The 20,586-nt window shown below is 42.3% G+C and overlaps 1 protein-coding gene across 3 annotated transcripts in view; it reads right to left on the bottom strand.

The window, feature by feature from the left end:
• LARS2 (leucyl-tRNA synthetase 2, mitochondrial) overlaps nt 1-20,586 on the bottom strand; it is a 130,563-nt gene that overhangs the window by 43,466 nt on the left and 66,511 nt on the right. For 2 of the 3 annotated variants that reach the window (XM_045529805.1, XM_045529806.1), the window contains exons 8-12: nt 19,636-19,743; nt 17,386-17,545; nt 7,700-7,804; nt 4,895-5,010; nt 1,796-2,079 (exon numbers count right to left, since the gene is read on the bottom strand). In XM_045529805.1, the coding sequence (XP_045385761.1) occupies nt 1,796-2,079; nt 4,895-5,010; nt 7,700-7,804; nt 17,386-17,545; nt 19,636-19,743 (773 nt within the window). The remainder of the gene's footprint in view (nt 1-1,795; nt 2,080-4,894; nt 5,011-7,699; nt 7,805-17,385; nt 17,546-19,635; nt 19,744-20,586) is intronic. The other variant, XM_045529808.1, reaches the window with a different exon arrangement.

The following is a 20,586-nucleotide window of genomic DNA, read 5'->3' as shown; positions in this document are numbered from 1 at the left end:
AGATAAAGGTTACTTTTTCTTCCTCAGCTAACTTGTGCAAGTGAGGTACAAGTGAGGAAGAAAATGCAGGGCTCAATTTATAAAAGAAATAACATTGGGCTAACACTTGCTGTGCTGATACTAAAAACTAGATGATGATGAGGAGGCCACTTGGTAAGTGGGAGGGATAGAGGACGGTGCTAGTGTTACCAGTATTAGCCCCAATAGTAATTACACTAATCCTGCGTGGCAGGCACTGAGCCAAATACTTCACAGGTATTCTCTCACCTACTCCCCAGTAACCCTGGGGCTTATGAGACACATACCGCTCATATTCCCATTTTGCAGATGAATAACTGGGGTTCAGAGAGGTTAAGGCCTCGGAGCCCAAGAGTAAGGATCCACATCTACTGGACGCTGGTACCTGCCATCCATGCCACCGCGCTGTCTGACTTGGCCACACTGGCTCAGTGGCTCTCAGCCTTGGGTGCTCATCAGGATCATGCAGGGAGCTCTGACCAGCACCAAGGCCTGAGCTCTGCCTTCCAGGGGTTCTGCAGCCGGGGTAGGAAACCTTATCCTCGCCAACATGGCTGCACCGACTATGCTGCAGGCAGGCCACCAATGTCTCTGGTGGGGAAGCCCTTTGTTGTTGCTTATCAACAAAGAGGGGGTGACATTTTCCTCCTGGAGCCCACATTTCTACCCTAACGTGGCCCACGGCTTCCTATGTTCCTGCCTATAAACTCCACCTTGAATTTCAAAATATACCTGGATGAGGACTTGGGAGAATGGCTGGAAAATCCCTGGCAGGATGGCTGTGATGTTTCCATTTATTGATCATCTGCTAGGTGCCACTGCGCAGAATTACATGTGTTAATTCTAGTCTTCTGAACAGTCCTTCAAGGGGGTTATTTTAGTTTCCAATGAGGGAATCGAAGCTCAGGGAAGGCAAATGACTTTCCGAAGTCTGACAGTAGATAGGAGGCAGAGCCAGGACTCGAATCCATGACTGTCTGACTCCCCAGGTTGAGACTTTCAATTACACTGTGTGGCTACCCAATCGCCACTCTGTTAACTCAGCTCTATACTGACAGAGGACTGAATTATTTTAAAACATGCTCATCATGATCTATAGGGCACAGAAAAATGGCTTCTCCATAGAGGAAAAAGAAGAATACTAGAGCTTGCTATTTGCTATTTATTTATTTAATCAGCTGAGAAGGCATCATAAAAAAATCACACCTGAGACATGCCAGTGAATTGACATGAAATTGAAAAACAGAATCCCACTTCGAAAATGAGAAGGAAATATGGTGTGTTTCAGTGTATTAAAGAACGAAGCCCCTGAGCACGCTCACTGTCTTAGCTACTATCCTGCTGCTTGTGATAAAATCTCCACTGTGCTCATAGTCACTATATTGGAAAACTGCAAGGCGGAGGAGAGAAAGCATTTTCTCTCATCTCCAAGAAGCTCTTTGGAATATAAAATGGAAGAAAGTGGTTTTTTACAAAGCTATCATGAAAATCTAGAGCTTTTCCATCAGTTGGATCAGATGTTTCTGGGATAGATCTGAATTGACATGCTGCTTCCAGCAGTTCAGAGGAGAGAGAAGAGTGTCCATCACAGAGGTTGGACCACGGATTCCAGACCCTTCCCTCAAAAGTCTCAAAAGACCTGAGGTATTCTTTCCAGCCGTGTGGAAGTCAGGGAAGAAGGTGCGGAGTTAGCACCAGGAAGGAGGGGCAGTGTCTAAACTCCCAGCAGGGTGCTGGAGGCACAGGCAGTGACTGCTGCAGGGATGCGGGGCCTTACCTGGGGCAGGAGCAGTCCACCCACTCTGAAGCCGTGGCCAGTGGGGAGCCGCCCTTGCCAGTGAAAGATGTGATGTTGGGCAAGGTCACGGGCAAGTCCTCCAGAGGCACAGGCGTGGGGCCGCAGGCTGGGCAGTGGACAATGGGGATTGGCGTGCCCCAGTACCGCTGCCGCGAGATCAACCAGTCTTTCAGTTTATCACTTGTCACATCTCCACCCACTCTCTTCCCCCGAGCTTTCTGAGTCAGGGCTAGGAAAGCATCCTGCCGGGTCATACCTGTGAACTGAGAAGGAGAGAACTCATTTCTCCCTGCATAAGACAAGTTACCACCCCCACGCCCCCGCCTGTACTGCCGTGTTTGTGTGGTTCTCCCAGGGGACCAGTGCTGTGCAGAGCCGCATGATGACTTTCACGAGGCCTACCTAGGTGCTTTTGCCTTTGTGGGCATTTTCCTCCTTAAGATAATATTAAAAATTATAAATTATATTTTAGATCTGTATTGATATAAAGACAAGTATATTATAATTTTTGACCCTGGAAGTTTGTTTTTTTCTTCTGGCTTATTTTAAAAGAAATTAAAATCTTTTCAGGTCTCTAAAAGTATTCTGGGCCCTAGGCACTGTGCCTACTGTGTCTAGCGGGTGAGCTGGCCCTGGCTCTGCGGCCGTCCTTCTCGCTGGAGCTGTGACACCTACAGAGATAATCCAATATCAGCTTTTAGCTGCCAGTGAAGAACTGCATGACATTTATTTTTAATGACTACTCCCCTGTTGGGGGGAGAGGGTGGGAAATATCCAGAAAAGAAACATTCAATATTATCCGAAAGCAGCAGGAATTCAGAGGAATAAACTAGGGCCTCGGCCTGAAGAACCAGACCACTCTTTTTAGATTCAAATGCTCCCATTTTATAGACAGTATGCAGAACACTAACAGTACAAAAGAGAGATTCTCTTTTCACCTGATGCTGTTTGGAGAGCCAGACTGATTATACGAATTGAGCCAGTGTGGCTTGCTGACAGCCTAGATTGTGGGTACTCTGGAATGCATTCAGTGAAGACATTTTGCTCCCTGCTACATCCTGGGCTTGTGCTAGGAGCGGGGCACAGGGATAAATATGATCTGCCCGTGTCCCCAGGAGCTTATGGTCATGAGGCATAAAGAGTAAAAAAATACAGCTATGTTTATCACGAGTAGCCCTTTTTATGAAAGGTCTGAAATGTCTACTGAAGTCCAGAGCTCCCTACCAAGGAACGACTCACACTCTGGGAAGACATGTCTTATGTTCTGCACTCCTATTACCACATACTTGTGATGCAAATCATAACATGCTCTCTTGAAAGTCTATCTTTTCCATGCACTTTCTGCATGTTCTAGAAGCTCACAGATGAAAGCAGCTTTTCTCCCTCCATTCTCTTTCCACTCCCTGAAGGAACCCCTTTACTCTAGATACTCACCCTAGAGCCAGGAGAGGATACAATAGACCATTTGAAGCTATTTGAAAGAAGCCAAAGAGCATAATTAATGCTCAGAGCCCTATGCTGAGCAGTGGGTGTTTCTCTGGGCATTTCAGAAGCATAATTTTGGCCTTGGGTGTCCCCTTTCTTGCCCTGCAGAGGGTTACCTAGGGCTCCCTTAGATACAGAGGCATGGATCTGCCCTACCCCCAAGGAGCCTCTCTGACAGGGTCTAAAGTAAGGTTTCAATTTCCATATCTTAGAGCATGATTCATGTCTGAGGATGCAATTTATGAAGTGAAGGCACAAACAGGAGGTCAGGAAAACATTGTCACTCCCTATAAAGGAGAAAATCTGGCCATTATTCCCTTATTCTATACTTATATACATATAATATCTTATAGCCAGGTAGCCCAAACCTGAAAGACCTGGATCTTTGGGTCTAATTGAATCAGGATCACTCAGAGTGGGGCCAGCAAGTACCTCCCAGGTGATTCAGAGACATGGCCAGGTGTGGAATCACTATGTTAAGCCAGTAGTTCCTGACTCTGGTGCACGTTAGAATCACCTGGGGAGCTCTGAACACTTTTGATGTCTGATCCATGCCCTCACCACCAATAACCATCAAACCAAAATATCTGCAGTGAGACACATGCATCAGTAGTGTTAAAAACTTTACAGGTGTTTCCAATGTATCATCAAGTTTAAGAAGGAATGCTCTAAGCCAGCACTCTCAAACTTTAATGTGCACATGAAGCACACGGGGATTTTATTAGACCAGGATGGGGTCTGAGATCCACATCTCTAACAAGTGATGCCAATGCTGCTGGTCCAGGGACAAGACATTGAGCAAGGTTCTAAGGCCTAGAATCTAGGCCCTCGATTCTCAAAATGTGGTCACTGGACCAGTAGCAGTAGCAGCAGCATCTGGAAACTTGTTAGAAATGCAAATTCTTGGGTCTCATCAGGGACTACTAAAGCAGAATCTCTGGATGGGGGGCCAGGCAATCTGTGTTTTCACAAGGCCACCAGGTGACTCTGATGTGTGCTCAGGTTTGAGGATCATTGTTCCCACGTCCCCCTCCCACCCCTCACCCCAACTCTTTCATCACACTTTCTGGTTTAGTTCAACATAGAGGCTGGGCTCAAATCGTGCCAGACGTACCATCTTCAAGTGCTGCTGTTTCATGCTGGAATAACCCTGGCCAAATAAACATGACTCAGAACTCCTCTGTTCATTTTTATAAATGAGATAAATTTAAAGCACAAATAAAGTCAGTAATCTGGAGAGAACAGACATCTTCTCTGGGAAGAAGAGCCACTTTCTATCATCTCTCCCAAGGAAACAGAGATTCCTTGGAAAAGATATTCTTCTCAAGCAGAAGATTCCCAAAATAAAATTAGTTACTTCAATGCCATGCTATTCTAGGACTGGATCTGATTTAGAGTTGATAAGCTTCTAGATCTTGAGGAATAATATTATTTTGTTTTCATAGTTGAAGACAGGAGACTGCAAGACTGTTAGGTACGGGGCCAGTGAAGCGGCAGGTTGTAATTTGCAACTGAAGGAAACTGTCTTATCAAACTCACATCAAGGTCATCATTTTAGAAGTAAGCGCTTAGGCCCATGCCATGGGCACCAACCTCGGCAGAGTTGCTCAGTCTCTCTGTACCATCTGGCAAAGTTTCAATGACTTCAGAGTAGGACAGGCCCAGGGTTTGGGCTAACACGGTGTCCTCTGAGCTGGTGCTGGGAATTCCTATTCAGAGGGGAAGAAACACAAAACGTCTCCTTCACAAGTGCCCAAATCACAAAATAATTGACAGTACTGACACTGAGCTTTAGTTTCTTAAAGGAGACTATCTCTTGTAGTTATAATAACAAGATTGGGGAAGGCTCTTCTTTGAATTCCCTCAGTGACAGAGGACAGTGGTTTTCTCTCAAGAAGCAGGGCTGACTCCTGCAGCATTTCCCAGCACCCTAGAAAAATCCACTCAGTCAGGAAGTCCAAAGCCAGCAACTGTGTTTTGTTCCCAAAGGCAACAGTCCATTCTAAACAGACATTTATTCTTCAACCCAGATAGGTCCTTGAGGAAGGTTGTTGAGCATTAGTAAATCACTCACCCAGCCTCCTGTTTTGGCTTTAGCTATTCATAAAAACAGGGCTTTTTTTTTTTCCAGTTGTTGGTTCCGTAACCAGAGTTTTTCAACCTTGGTACCACTAACATGAAGGACTTTGTTGTAGAGGATGTTCTACACATTGTAGGATGTTGAGCAGCATCCCTGGCCCCTGCTAGTAGTACTCCCTTAGTTGTGACAAGCAAAAATGTCTCCAAAATTGCCAAATGTCTCCTGATGGCAAAAATCACCCCCGGTTGAGAGCCCGCTGCAGGGTCATCTGTCAAAACTGCTGACATGCTTGTGGATGCAACACATCTTGTAGAAAGCGAGAGATATAAAACTAAGGGTAATGCACAAAATGCTTAAGTCAGCTCTCAGAACCACCTCTCTGGAACACTGTCCTAAAAGGGTGGTTGAATGTTTGGGAGACATATTCTAAAGCTCTTTGGTATGATCAAAAGCTCTGTAGTATTATGGAAAGTTCTATAGTGTTCTAGCTGAGATTACTCACAAAAAGCATCTAATGAAGCGAATAAATGTTGACTGGACTGACGGATGAGGACAAATGGCGAGAAATAAATATTACCATAAAGAAGGGAAAATAATCATTTAGTACATTCCACAATAGAGTTTGGAATAAGTAGTAATGTTCGAAAGGAGACTTTATAACCACAAAATTTATTTGCCCATATAAAGAATGCTCCAGGCCATGGTGTTGGTCATGTGAAGTTCCATAAAACATGAACTATTTGTAACAGTGCAGGTAGGATGGAAAAAAATACCATTTTACCTCTTGGTTATTTGTTCTTGCTTTTGTTATTCTCGGAGGGCAAAAAGCAGTAATTTAGAAAGTGTTAATTATGCAACTGTGGGAAATCAAGACAACAGGAAAAACAATTTTCCATGCACACCTAAAAAAATCTGATTCTTTTCACTTCAGAACTCTCAATACGGCCAGGCGAGGTGGCTCACGCCTGTAATCCTAGCACTCTGGGAGGCCGAGGCAGGAGGATCGCTCGAGGTCAGGAGTTTGAGACCAGCCTGAGCAAGAGCAAGACCCCATCTCTACCAAAAATAGAAAGAAATGATCTGGACAGCTAAAAATATATATAGAAAAAATTAGCCAGGCATGGTGGCGCCTGCCTGTAGTCCCAGCTACTTGGGAGGCTGAGGCAGGAGGATTGCTTTAGCCTAGGAGTTTGAGGTTGCTGTGAGCCAGGCTGACGCCAGGGCACTCTAGCCTGGGCAACAGAGTGAGACTCTGTCTCAAAAAAAAAAGAACTCTCAATATTGTGTCAGTGATTTGAATCAAAATACCAACCAACCAACCAAACAGGCCGCCCCCCTCCCGCACAAAAGCCACAGCAATAAGTGCTTACTTTATTGTTTATCCTGGCTGGTTATATTAATAAATTTTACTAACTATAAAATGCATAAAATAACAGAACAAATTATTTTTTTAAACAACACACTTAAAATGGTCAAAAGAGCATAACATTGGTTTTCTTCTTTGATGTTTCTTCAAACCACTTCATCAAAAACTGATCTAAGCATTGTGAGGAAAAAGACTGTGAATATAGTATGAAATGCTACTTCTTTTGTGTGCTAGGAAACAGTGTGTAAATAACTTCCTATGCAAGGTTTTGGTAGTCTGGAGACTGGCTGGAATCCATAGTAGCGATGTTGGTAAAGAGAGGTGCATGGGTCTACCCTAAAGGAAGGAGATTTTGGACAAGCTGTCTTTAGGTTCCCATGTCTTTGTTCATTCTCAGACTTCCTGTTGCATGACGATAGTTTAGAACGCTCACGAATGAGTAAGGCTGCCAAGGACATCCAATTTACAGTTCTAAATATGCCTTCAATTTTACTGCTGTTTCACAATCCTTTTCTTGAATAGCTCAAGTTCACCTCCTCCACAAAGCCTTCACCAAAAACCCAGCCCACATTGATCATTTGTGCTTTGAACCCCCATCTCAGCAGTTACTGTTGGTTCTGTGATTTTTGAAACTGGATTTTCATCTGAGTTGTATTATTCCCCACATCATATGTACAAGTCTCACCAACTAACCCTACTGGCAAGATTTGTAGGCCAGGCATTTTTTATTATTCTCAACAGCAAGTAGCAAGGTGCAATACACTTAGTATGTTTTCAAAATGTACTTCTTAAATAAGGGATGATTATATGAAGGGGGATTTCATTTTTACGAAGAGGCAAAACAGATCAGGGAAATCAACAGTTAGCTCTTCCAGATGATAGCAACAGGTGAGTATTTCGATCTCAAACCTGCAAAATATATTATCGAGATTACATTTTAACAGCTGCTTACCTATTTTTGCATCTAGAGAGCCCTCAAAATCAGCTTTGGCCATGACAACGACAGGGACCTCCTGCTGGGTGAGCATATTCACAGCCGTCACAGGAGTGAGGCAATCTGAAAATGAGAGCAAATACTGTGGATGCCAGTCATCTGAAACACCAACACCATCTGAATCTCAGAGGAAACAAGTGAGAAAAATAAGCACTAAAACTTATGTGTTTTGGCTAATTGTTAGAGAATTTGTCCTTTGAAGGGTATTACTAGATAATTCACACCAGTGGAAAATCAAAAGATTAAACAAGCACACAAGAAAATATTCATCCAGGCTCATAAGAATTGAAAATAGCATTTCTGCTTTCCAGATGATGAGGTAAGATATTCCACCACTTTTGAAAAATACCTCAAATATACAGAAGAATGAGAAACACAAAATCTATCGGTAGTGAAACTAGGAGACATCTGAAATTCTAAACCATAACATGTGAAGATACAAGTGGATAAGGAATAGAAAATGACTGAACAGAAAGGAGGCAAAGAGATTTCTAGACATCCTAAGACAAAAGAATTCCTACCCATGTACCCTTTTCTTAGGACACACTGGAGGATGTGTGGTTTACCAGCAAAATGAAGTGGTAAATCAAAAAAGAGAATGGCATGGGATCCAGGAAATGGGGGATCCACCAAAGCAAAAAGGTTAATGACATTCACAGAACACAGACAAAGAGAAGTTCTGGGAGGAAAGGTGTACAGCAGAGACCTGGAGAGTGACCAGCTAGATCTGAGCAGAACACAGGACATCTTCAGGCAAAGAGATTATCTGGCAGGTTGGAATATATAGCAAACTGTATTGAGAGGGGATCCAAGGAGTTCTGGAGAGAATGTGGGAAGATTTAGCCAGAAATTCAAATAATACAAAACAATTGAGAAAAAAAATGAGGACATTATGAATTTTAGGAAAAAGAAAAAGTTATATAAAAAGGAAAAATGTAATCATAGTATACTTGGCTCAGTTGTGAACAATATTTATGTGGCCCTAATGAAACACTTAATTTATCCAAACATTGTGTCATCTGGAATGAAGGTTATTACAACTACCGCAGCAGGGAGACAAGCCATACGTGCACATATCTTCACTGAATACACACAGGGTTGCAAGCATAAAGATCTAAGTAAAATCTCAAAGGAAGAAGGGATGAGAGGTGGTAAACAATTAGTAAGTTCCCTTGGGTTAATCTACAACGTAAGCAACTAACAACAGTTATAATTTATGAACTCTCACTATTTATAACACTTGCCATGTTTTGGGACTTCATGTAATTATCTAAAACATATTTTACAAACCTCAAAATTAAAGTAAGCCTAGGAATTAGGACTGATGTTTTAAAGGGGTAAAAAAAGGCTCTACAGGCATCTAAGCCAGCTCTTATCTTTTTTTGCTGTGGGTGCCAGGAAGCACAGGATGAGATGAGGTGGAAATAAAAGTGAAAAGCAACCCAAACAGGTCTCTCCAAGGCTGAGGTTCAGCCAGCACCCATGGTACGATGTATTAGCTGGGAGGCGCCTGTTGCCTGAGCTGGCCAAGTGCAGACTCACATCTGAAAGTGGAGACCCATTATTTCTGACTCCATACTGTCCCTTGTCAAAGAAGAGATGTATATTTGCAAATTCTGCAATTATGATATAATATTATCAGGAGGCTAGAAGGTGAGGAGTGGTGGAGTAAGAGAGAAAGTCACTAGGCAATGCCTAGAACTGCTTTTGGGAGAAAGCAGCATAGGCATATTACACAGCCATGGAGGTCTAAGCCAGAAAAACAGAGTGTGGCACAGACTACTAGTGGACTCCTGTATCTGCCTCCTCTTCTGCTTCAGCAATATGATGTTGTGTTGAACACATGGCTAAGTGTTTAGTTTAGCTAATGGCAGCACTGTTCAGCCTGCCTTGCAGCTAGGTGTGCCACAAGGTATGTGCAGAAGCAAATGCTAGGTCATGCCCTCCAAGGGAAGGCATAAGCCCTTTTTCTCCCCACTCCCTGCCCCTTCTTTCTTCCTGATGAAGTATGGAGAAACTCAGAAACATGGAGAAGAGTGAGACTCTAAAAAGGCAGAGCAGGAAGACGGAAGGAGTGTTGGCTCTGGTGACCTCATAAAGACCTCATACACACTCAAGCATTTCATGTGGGTGATACATAAGCTCCTGATTATCTAGGACTCTGTCATAGCCACCAAACTTATACCCTAAGTAATACATAATAATTGAGGCTGCAGTGAGGTATGATTACACCATTGCACTGTAGTATGGGCAACAGAGTGAGACCTTGTGGGGGAGACGGAGAGGGAGAGGGAGAGGGAGGGAGAGAGAAAGGAAAGGAAAGGAAAAGGAAAAGGAAAAGGAAAAGGAAGGAAGGAAGGAAGGAAGGAAGGAAGGAAGGAAGGAAGGAAGGAAGGAAGGAAGAAAATTAAAGTAATCATGAAGTGTTACCATTTTTATACTTGATAAGTTAGCAAAAACTTTTAGGAGGGTAATACTAATGTTTGTGAAGTTGCAGTGAAATTCATATATCATTGGATATGGCACTGTAAATTGATATAGTCCTTTCAGAAACCAATAAAAGCAACATGTAACAAGAACTAGAAAAATGTTCCTAACTTTTGACCAAAAAAATCTCACTCTTGGGAATGTCTCCTAAGGAAAGTTCTACAGAAGCAAAGAGCCATGTGGACGTAAATTATCATAATAGCTGTTTCCAAAACAGCCCCAAACGTGGAAAAAGCCAATGTTCAACATGATAAGGAAGACTTAAGATATCATGGTACAGCTTCAAATGGAAACTTAGTTAAAAAAAAAAAAAAAGACATCATAGTACATTGAGTTGACAGAATATTATGTATTGACTTATAGCAGTCCCCAACCTTTTTGGCACCAGGGACCGGTTTCATTGAAGATAATTTTTCTATGGACTGAGGTGAGGGGGTGGGTGTTGTGGGTCGAGGGGAGGTCTTGCTGTGCTCAGGTGGTGACATGCGGCCTGTTTCTTAATAGGCCACAGACCAGTACTGGGCTGAGGCCTAGGGGTTGGTGACAGCAGGAAAAAGACAATTGTGAAACCTACATAAAAACAAAGAAGCATTTTCTGACAGCATATCAGAAAGTGAAGACAAGAAAATAGAGGCAGAAGCAGTCTGATTTTTAAGATATGTGTATGTGACAACATGAATTAAAAAGTAATATGACCACATGCAAAAGAATGAACTTGGATCCTTACTTCATGCCATATATAAAATAAACTCAAGGCCGGGCGCGGTGGCTCACGCCTGTAATCCTAGCACTCTGGGAGGCCGAGGCGGGCGGATCATTTGAGCTCAGGAGTTCGAGACCAGCCTGAGCAACAGCGAGAGCCCGTCTCTACTAAAAATAGAAAGAAAGTTATAAGGACAACTAAAAATATATATAGAAAAATTAGCCAGGCATGGTGGCGCATGCCTGCAGTCCCAGCTATCCGGGAGGCTGAGGCAGGAGGATTGCTTGAGCCCAGGAGTCTGAGGTTGCTGTGAGCAAGGCTGACACCACGGCACTCTAGCCTGGGCAACAGAGTGAGACTCTGTCTCAAAAAAAAAATAAAAATAAAAAAAAATAAACTCAAAATGGATTAAAGACCCAAGTGTAAGATCTAAAACTATAAAACTCTTAGAAAACAAAATATATAAATATTTATGACCTTTGATTAGGCAATGGTATTTTAGATATAACCCCCAAAACAAAAGCAACAAAAGAAAAAATTGATAAATTGGACTTTATCAAAAGGAAAAACTTTTGTGCTTCAAAAGGTATCATCAAGAAAGTGAAAAGACAACCCCAGAATTAAGAACAACTGGTGAAACTTCATCTGCATTTACCGATGCTCCCCACCCATCATATGTCTGAGCTTTGCCTCCCTGCCTGACCACCCTACCCTTGTCCGTAGAAAATCTGTCTTCCATGAAACTGGTCCCTGGTGCTAAAAAGGTTGGGGACCACTGTTGTAAACCATATATCTGGTAAGAGACTGGTATCTATATAAAGAACTATTAAAATAAAACAATAAAAAGATAAAAATTAAAATTGAAATCAATTAAAAAATGGGCAAAGGACCTGAACAAACATTTCTCCACAGAAGATATATAAATGGCCAATAAACGCATGAACAGATGCTTGACAATATAAGCCATCAGGGAAACGGAAATCAAAGTCACAACAAGATACCACTTCACCCCCACTAGGATAACCGTAATCAAAAAGACAGACAGTAACTAGTGTTGATAAGAATGTGAAGAAATTGGAACTGTCATGCACTGGTGGGAATGTAAAATGGTGAAGCCACTTTGGAAACCAGTCTGGAAGTTCCTCAAACACAGAATTACTGTATGGCCCAGCAATTCCACTCCTGGGTATGGAGCCAAGGAAATGAAAACACATGTCCATGCAAAACTCTGTACAAATGTTCATAGCAGCATTATTCACAATAGTAAAAAAGTAGAAATAATCCAAATGTCCATTAACTAATAAATGGATGAATAAAATGTGGTATATCCATACAATGGAGTATTATTTGGAAATAAAAAGGAACGAAGTACTGACACATACTACAACATGGAGCAACCTTGAAAACGTCATGTTAAGTCAAAGAAGCCAGACACAAAAGGACAAGTATCATGTGATTCCAGTTACATGAAATGTCCAGAACAGGAAAATCTATGGAGACAGAAATTAGATTAGTGGTTGCCTATGGCTGGGGATTAGTCAGGAATGGGTGGGGAGGGGGTGACTGCTAGAGGGCCTGAGATTTCTTTTAGGGATAATGAAAATGTTCTAAAACTGACCATGATGATGGTTGCACAGCTCTATGAATATACCAAAAACCACAGAATTGTATACTTTAAGTGGATGAATTGTATGGTATGTGAATTATAGCTAAATAAAGTTACTATAAGAGAAAGTAATAAAATATTAACATATTTGCAATGAATGCATGATATTAATAGCAACTTGTATGCTCTATCTGGTCAAAACCTATTTCTTAGAAAGGACCAAACTAAAAGCTCAAGTTCCTAACCAGGTCTAGTATTCTCCACATTTCTTGTAACACCTGAGCTGGTTATGCGATGTGGGAATCCAACAATGTCATGGAGAAATCTGAAGAAACAGAAGAATTTCTCACAGTGGTCAGATAACAGCTGAATGCTTTAGTCATTACAAAGGAAACATTCCAGACAAAAAGGTGTTCTCTGCTCTCAGGGCACCCACTGCAAAGAAAGCAGGTCTTTCATGTCCTCTGGAAAGACAGACAAAGGACTTTCATTTGGTGTTCACCAAAGCAATGGTCCATGCAACTAGTTCCCAGGGACACTCTACGGAAACAGGGTTCTGAGGTCAAGTGAGTGTGACGAGGGTTGCCCATGACCCCTTCTCTTAGACAGGTGCAGTGCACACCAGCAGAGCAAGGCTCTCAGAAGTCCAGAGCAAAGAAACCTGTCTATTTTTGTTTATTCCAGAATTTTTGACCACAGAAGCTTTTCTCTCCATATAACATCGATTAACATGTACTGAAAGAACGCTACTAAAAACAGTTTGGTTAAAAACCACATCATTACCCCAGCATTACAGATCTGCTCCCCACCCCTTTGTCCCACCCCCATGTTGATACTATGGAGACAGGGGCAAAACAATAGGAGCAATTAATTATTTAATGTTGTGGGGCCTCCAGGGAGGCTCTTGCTCTCTAATGTGCTCTAATGTGTCAATAACAACAGGGTTCTACGTTCCTTTTATAGAGACCTCATTTGCCCTTTTGGCAAAAAATGCATTGTGTAGACAGTTGGTGACTCAGAGCCAAAACGTGTTGTTCCAAAGCCCCAGGGTTAGAATACTTTAATATTAGGAATGCAAGAAAAGGCTTCAGGAAAAGAAAGAACAGCTTCTAGAACTCTGATGATATTTTTCTACTGATGCCTTTTATGGTCTTTAGTTCCTATCAAGTCAGAGCTTACATAACATGACTTAAGTCAGAGCTGGTCAGCTGAGAAAAGGAGGCGACGTCAATGATTGTGGAAATAAACTAAATTTCAAGAACTCTGGGGAAGCACTTTACTTTTTTCCCTCTCTTAAAGGAATTTTTACAAAATTATAGGATGCTAAGCAAAAACAGTACATTTAGTCGATAACATCAGCAACCCAGTTGGCTGAACCAGAAATCAGGGAATCATTCCAGGATCCTCCACCCTTTCTGCCTTCCACACACTCCTCGGAGCTATTCCCTCCCTCCACTCTGACTCTGGCTGTTGAGGTCCTCACAGCCCTTTCCCCGACTAATGGGGTCAGCTGGTCTGCCACTCAAGCATCACCCTGCCTGTGTGTCCTCTCCTCCTCAGAGCTCCTTCTTTACCCACAAGGCCCTCCAAGACCACCCTGAATGACAGCCCCATCACTTGCTCTGCCAAGAAAGCATGACAAAAGGTGACATGACCTTCCTTGAGTCAGCCAGATGGATCTGGGACCAGAACCTTGGTCATCTTGTGCCAAATCAGGAGCTGATATGTAGAAACCAAATTAGGAACAGTAGGAACTCATGTTTGAGAATTTAAACTCCTACAAGTAATAAATCCAGTCACAAATGTGGGCTGCCATGACCCACAGTGGTCACTGATTTAACACTTGTTACCCTCAAAATCTGACATTCAAGGAAAAAACAAGCCAGTCAGCAATAGTAAATGACAGCAGTGATACGATGTTCTGGTTTAAAATTTAACCTCAAAGGCCAGAAGAGGCATAAGTCCATAGTCCTAGGGTAATTTTAATTCACCCTTTGGGAAAACTGTATTACACTCAATGCGCCATACTGGCCCTATGTGACTGTAATGTGACATGTCAAAATCCAGGGACTCATGCAAATTAATCTAGAGATTCTGAATAAATTCACATCTGCAAAAGGAATAATTTTACTCTGAAAATTGGAATCGGAAAAATTCAGTGCCAAGTATAATGATCCATTTGGAATTATTTCAGACATTATTAAAAAGAGGGGAGAAAGTAGCTAATAAGCCATTCCAAGTAGAACATTACACTTGGCACTAAAGGTGCCAAAATGAATGACCAGGCCAAGTCAGGTGTACTGATACTCATGTGGTCATGAAAACGATGCTGTTTGTAGAAACTGATATAATTTCTCAATTTCTTACATATGGAAACGTTCTGAATTTTACAGTGCCTTTCATCTCAGGAACTCTACCTTTTATAATTTATTAGCTCATTAATCTCCTATTAATATTACTTAATTTTAATTTGTGCCTCCAAATTAACCATAAGAAAAAATGTAAGGTCTTCATGTTTAGATTTTTTAGGTTTTCAGTTTTAGATATTATTCAACCATTATAGCCCTCAAGGAATCTCAAATTGCTCATGAGAGTAAAAACTGTGAGTTTTCCCTTTAAACCGAACAGTTGAAAAGAATCCAATCTTTCTTTTGAGTAAGTACAGAAAATAAACCTGAGAGAGATAGGGCTATTGGGCTTTATAGGCATACACTGAAATTTTAACTCAAAAGAGTCTTTTCTCTATTCCAACAGATAACAAAAAGAGGTGAAACCAACAGATGACACCTGCCTTGTGTGGGGTGAATGACGTATGCATCTGGCTGTCCTCCGTTCTGACCCCCCAGGAGCACTCACAGTTAAGACTAAATGGCTCATCTATGTATCCCCAAGAGAGTGCACAGCAGCCTCTTGGGAAGCGCTAACTAATCTGAATCTTTAATGCTGTAAGTGAACAACTGGAAGTTTTAAGCAGAGGGAAGTTGAGATGACATTGTCTCTCTCTCTCCAACCTGGTATCAGGAAATGTTTCATTCTGGTTATTTCAAAAATGGCAACTTCATATCACCATCCAAAACATTTTTGTTAGACAAATAATAATAGGGGTATCCCAAAAGTTGCCATACCTAGCTAAAATGGGAAATTGTAGCTAAATATATCTTTTTATTTTAATAGAGGAAAATTTATTGTTTTGGAATTAATGAAGGTGGGTAGGTGTGTATTTTATTTTTTATTTTTCTTATTTCAGCATATTATGGGGGTATAAAAGTTTAGCCCCACCCCCCAGTCAGAGCTTCAAGCGAGTCCATCCCCCTAAATGTATCTTTTCTTTCTTTTTTTTTTTTTTTAAACAGAGTCTCCCTCTGTTGCCCGGGCTACAGTGCTGTGGCATCAGCCTAGCTCACAGCAACTTCAAACTCCTGGGCTTAAGCAATCCTACTGCCTCAGCCTCCCGAGTAGCTGGGACTACAGGCATGTGCCACCATGCCCAGCTAATTTCTTCTATATATATTTTCAGTTGGCCAGATAATTTCTTTCTATTTTTAGTAGAGACAGGGTCTCGCTCTTGCTCAGGCTGGTCTCGACCTCCTGACCTTGAGCGATCCTCCCACCTCGGCCTCCCAGAGTGTTAGGATTACAGGCGTGAGCCATCTCGCCTGGCCTCCATCCCCCTGAATGTATCTTTATTTACAAAATAATCATTACAAAATTTTACAAAATGTTTCCTTATACAAAGGGACACCATGCATTTCAGAGTCCAATAATTCAGATGGTGTACTTTGGAATGTTTATTGTCTATGGAAGAGAACAGAGATGAGATTTTTATAGAAATATTTAAATTACTCCAGAGATCTATTTCTAAACTGGTAATGGACCTCCTTTTGTCTGCCTAGTCTCCATACCCAACTTCTTCCGCTGAGAGCCCCTAAGTTTGTTTTGGAGACCTACCCCTTCTTCACTGGTTACAGTCTTGGTGGTCCATCAAGGACGTTGCCTGGCCTTCACTTGGTCAAGAAAAAGGCCAAGGGCCACAGCTGCACTGATCAGACACCTTGAAACAAGTGCTGGAAGTACCGAAGGCAGAGTTAGGGCAGATTTACTATGACAGTGGCACTCAAGGGACTGTTACTTTCTGCTCCCCAAACCCTCAGGGCTGCCCACTCCTCTTCCAGACTGGTTTTTGAGCTATTCCTCTAGTCAGCGAGCTTCCCCACAGCATTCTCGCGTGTTCCCCTTTTCCTCTGGGTTAGCCAGAGATGGATTCTGTTGCTTGCAACCACAGAATCCCGACTAACGCATAAGCACCCCCCAAGTCTTCATGGACCAATTACAACTTGATATGCTAATTCTAGGTCAGCTCGATCCACTCGTAAAGCAGAGCTGTGAAAGACCTGTACTGAGGACTCTGTCTGCTCAGATGACCATGTGAACTCTTTAAAATAATAAAATTACGTGGTTGGAAAAGTTTTCTCTCATTCTCACTGGCTTCCCTCTAGTCCCTGTTGATGTAGCTTTATTTGATGGCAGAATTATAAATTAAGGAGGAGATTCTATTCCTACCAGAAAAGCACTTTAAATTTAGATTATATTGAAAGGGAGAGAGCTGAGCTTTCAATCAGAAGCAAGATGCAGACAAAATAGAAACTCACAGTGAAACCAGGGGAAAGCAATTTAATGTTTTCAGAGCTCATTTTTATCCTCATGCTCCAAAATAAAAAAATAAAAAATAAAGCTAAGGTGAAGAACAAACCACATACGATGACACATACGAGGGGACTGGGAACTCTGTGAATCACTGTCCAACGTAAGGAAACAATCCTACCGCCTCAGCCTTCACTGCCAGCTCACCTTTGCCAGGGACAAGTGCCTTCCGAAAGGCTTCCTTCAGAGAGCTGTGCCCATGTAAGAGTCTGTGGCTGGGGGAGATGGCCACGTGGGAAGTGCCGTAAATGGCCTCGGGGGTGGCTGTGTAGGCGGTCAGCTTTTCTCCTGTGACTTGCCCATCAACCTGGCAGGAGGAAAGAAGAGTTATTTCATTTCTAAGCCCTCTTTGGGTTGTGTCCCTCTCCAACCACGTCTGCTTCCCCTTCCCTCCTCATTCCCAAACAGTGGCAACAGCTTCTGACCTCTGGACCAGAGCTACAGAGAATGAGACAGTGCCCAGCAGGGACTGAGAAGGGCGGGAGGGAAGAGGACCGAGGTTCCTGTCTCAGAAGCCCTTCCCAGGGCCCACCACTTAGTGTGTGGGTGGTCCCAAATGGAAGGGGGTCAAAGCATGCTCAAAAAGCTTTATTCAAACACACTGACAAATCAAAAATAACTATCAGTGTTGTATTGTTTCTGTCCTGAAAAAAGGAGCTATATTGTCCTCAAGGATTTAAGGGTATAGTAAAAAAATAAAGGTATCTACTTTTCTAACAAAAACAAAAAGTTGCTAAAGTTATTACTGGCTTAAAGAGAGAACAAAAGGATAGCCTGGGCTGAGCTCACAACTGAGCTGGTTAAAATACCTTTCAGGGAAGAAGCATACCTTAGAGGCATCAACTGAGTGCCAATTATATGACAGAAATGGAGGACACAGAGAGGACAGGTGCTACTTCCTTCACGCATTCATTCAAACACATTAACAGAGTGCCAATGAACTAAAAGACGGTCCACTACATGGCCCAAGTGCCAATTAGGTATCACCTACAGAGCCAGGATTGGGACATGGAGGCATGGCCACATGGTCCCTGTAGGACTGAGTATGTTTCCTCCCCAAGACAGCATGTTGCCCCATCTCATTTTCAGATGGGTCCATGGAGATGAAAACATTTTCACAATGAAATGCTGGGCAAGGGAGAGAGTGTAGAAGACTCTCCATGCACAGCAGCCGAGAGGCTCAGAGACCCACATCCCTAATGCTACCTAAGAAGCAAAGACTTTCGATATGAGGACCAGACCAAGGCTAACGAAGAGGCCCGAAAAGAGATGACCCTGCAAGTTTGAACAAAAGTCATGGCTGGACTGAATTTCATGCCACCTTCTCAGGAAAGCAGGAAGAGAGACAGCTCAGTCCAGGGCTTGTTATTGAAAGGTTTCCAAAGTATACACTCCCTTACGGGAAGGTTCCCATGTCTGCAGCTGGAGAGAGTTGGATCACTTCTATGGAGACTCCACAGGGAATATGAGCTCAGTGGCAAGCAGCAGGTGCTCAATACCAGGTACAGTTGTCAGCAGAGAAGAGTCTAGAAAGGTAAGCCAACTTTGTCTCTTGCCTGCTGCTTCCTCCTCTGAAGGTTTTGATGGGGACTAAGGTAAGGGTGGGGTGAGAAGCTAAATAAACACAGCACAAAATTCTTGACGAGAAAAGGAGAAATCAGAAGGATAACAAAGAACACCCAGGTAAGAAATGGCTATAGAACAACTCTCTAGTCAGTAGAGACAAAGAGAAAATTTTTAGGGGCACTCTCCAGCGTAGGTGGGCCTTATGTTGTTAACTTTCAACAGTGCTTCCATAGCAGTCCGGAACATACTCCTTAACAGCTCTAAGTCTGCCTAGTTTAGAAATGGTGTTACAATTGCCTCTGCTCTCTTGGCTTCTCACCTGCTTTGTGACATGAACACCTTTGAGAATACAATGACAGCTATGGATCCACTGCTCAGGAAAATGCCCACACAAACATTCTGAACGTAATTTCAGGGAATTCATGGACCCCTAGAAGATCCACTGTATCTGCACCATCCAATATGGTAGCCGGTAGCAATATGTGCCTATGAAGCACTTGACAGTTGGCTAGTATGTGCTATCACTGTAGAATACAGTAAATTTTGAAGACTGTACTAAAACAAGAATGTAAACTATTTCTTTAATAAACCTTTTCTTATTGATCCCATTTTAAAACAATAATATTTTGGATATAATGGGTTAAATATAGTAATGTTATTAAAACGAATCTCACCTGTTTCTTTGCATACTTAAAAAAATATGGCTACTAGAAAATGTAAAGCTTTCTACTGGACAGTGCTGCTGCAGAGTCCCCAGATGCCAGTTTAGTCAATGGGTCCCAAATGCAGGAGATTCATAAGCATGAATTGCTAGAGCTACTGCTTGATCACCTTTAATGTGAAGTCCAGATGGCAGCCCACACACTCCCCGATCCAGTGGGCCTGCATGCCTTTTATTCCATACCATTCTGGAAGGTCTGCCAACGCATCCTGCATGGCCTGTGGGAATGAAAGGAGAACAGAGAAGTGAGGAACAGAGCTTATTTAAGAGAAAGCAAATGATGTGGATCTTGTGAAGGTAGGAGCAGTGGGGACACGAGAGGAGGGTTAGGCCAAGTCAGAGGAGGCCAGCATGGGTTAGAAATAGAAGCGCTCATCATGACTCAACTCCGTGAGATGGGTTTGACTGACTTCTCCATTCTGAGTGGGCCATGGTTTCATGGAGAAAAGAAAATTATCAAGGAAAGATCACAATTCACAGCTTTGGCAAATGTGTTTAGTGCATTCTCTCCCACAGTCTGGGAACTAACAAAATTAAATTCAAGTTCATGAATTTTCAAACTCTAAGATATGCCATTCATGGGTGTTCCAAAATTCAATGATATCATATAAAGGCTGTTATAAATTATATCTCTGCATTTAAAAAACAAAAATTAGTATAAGGGAAACATTGTATTAGTTTGTGTAAACTTTTGCTATTAGAAACACATTATTGATTTTCATCTTAATTTTTCTACTTGTAATCCTAAATTCCTATGAAAGGGAGGTCTTTCTATAAATTATTCTCCATGGCCTCAAGCCATGTCAGTCCTTACTTGACGATGAGACATGTTCTTTCAACAGATGGATTTAAAAGTAAATTATACATCTGTAATGTGAAGATTCCTATCTATCTATCTATCATCTAATCTATCCATTACACACAAGGTGTCACTCTATCCTCCAGGCTGGAGTACAGTGGTGTGATCATAGCTCACTATGGCCTCCAACTCCTAGGCTTAAGTGATCCTCCTGCCTTAGCCTTCCAAGTAGCTGAGACTACAGGTGTGCACCACCATGTCT

The sequence above is a fragment of the Lemur catta genome, chromosome 18 (assembly GCF_020740605.2).
Source record: "Lemur catta isolate mLemCat1 chromosome 18, mLemCat1.pri, whole genome shotgun sequence".
In the NCBI taxonomy this organism is placed as follows: Eukaryota; Metazoa; Chordata; class Mammalia; order Primates; family Lemuridae; genus Lemur; species Lemur catta.
This window is presented reverse-complemented; position numbering and strand designations above follow the sequence as displayed.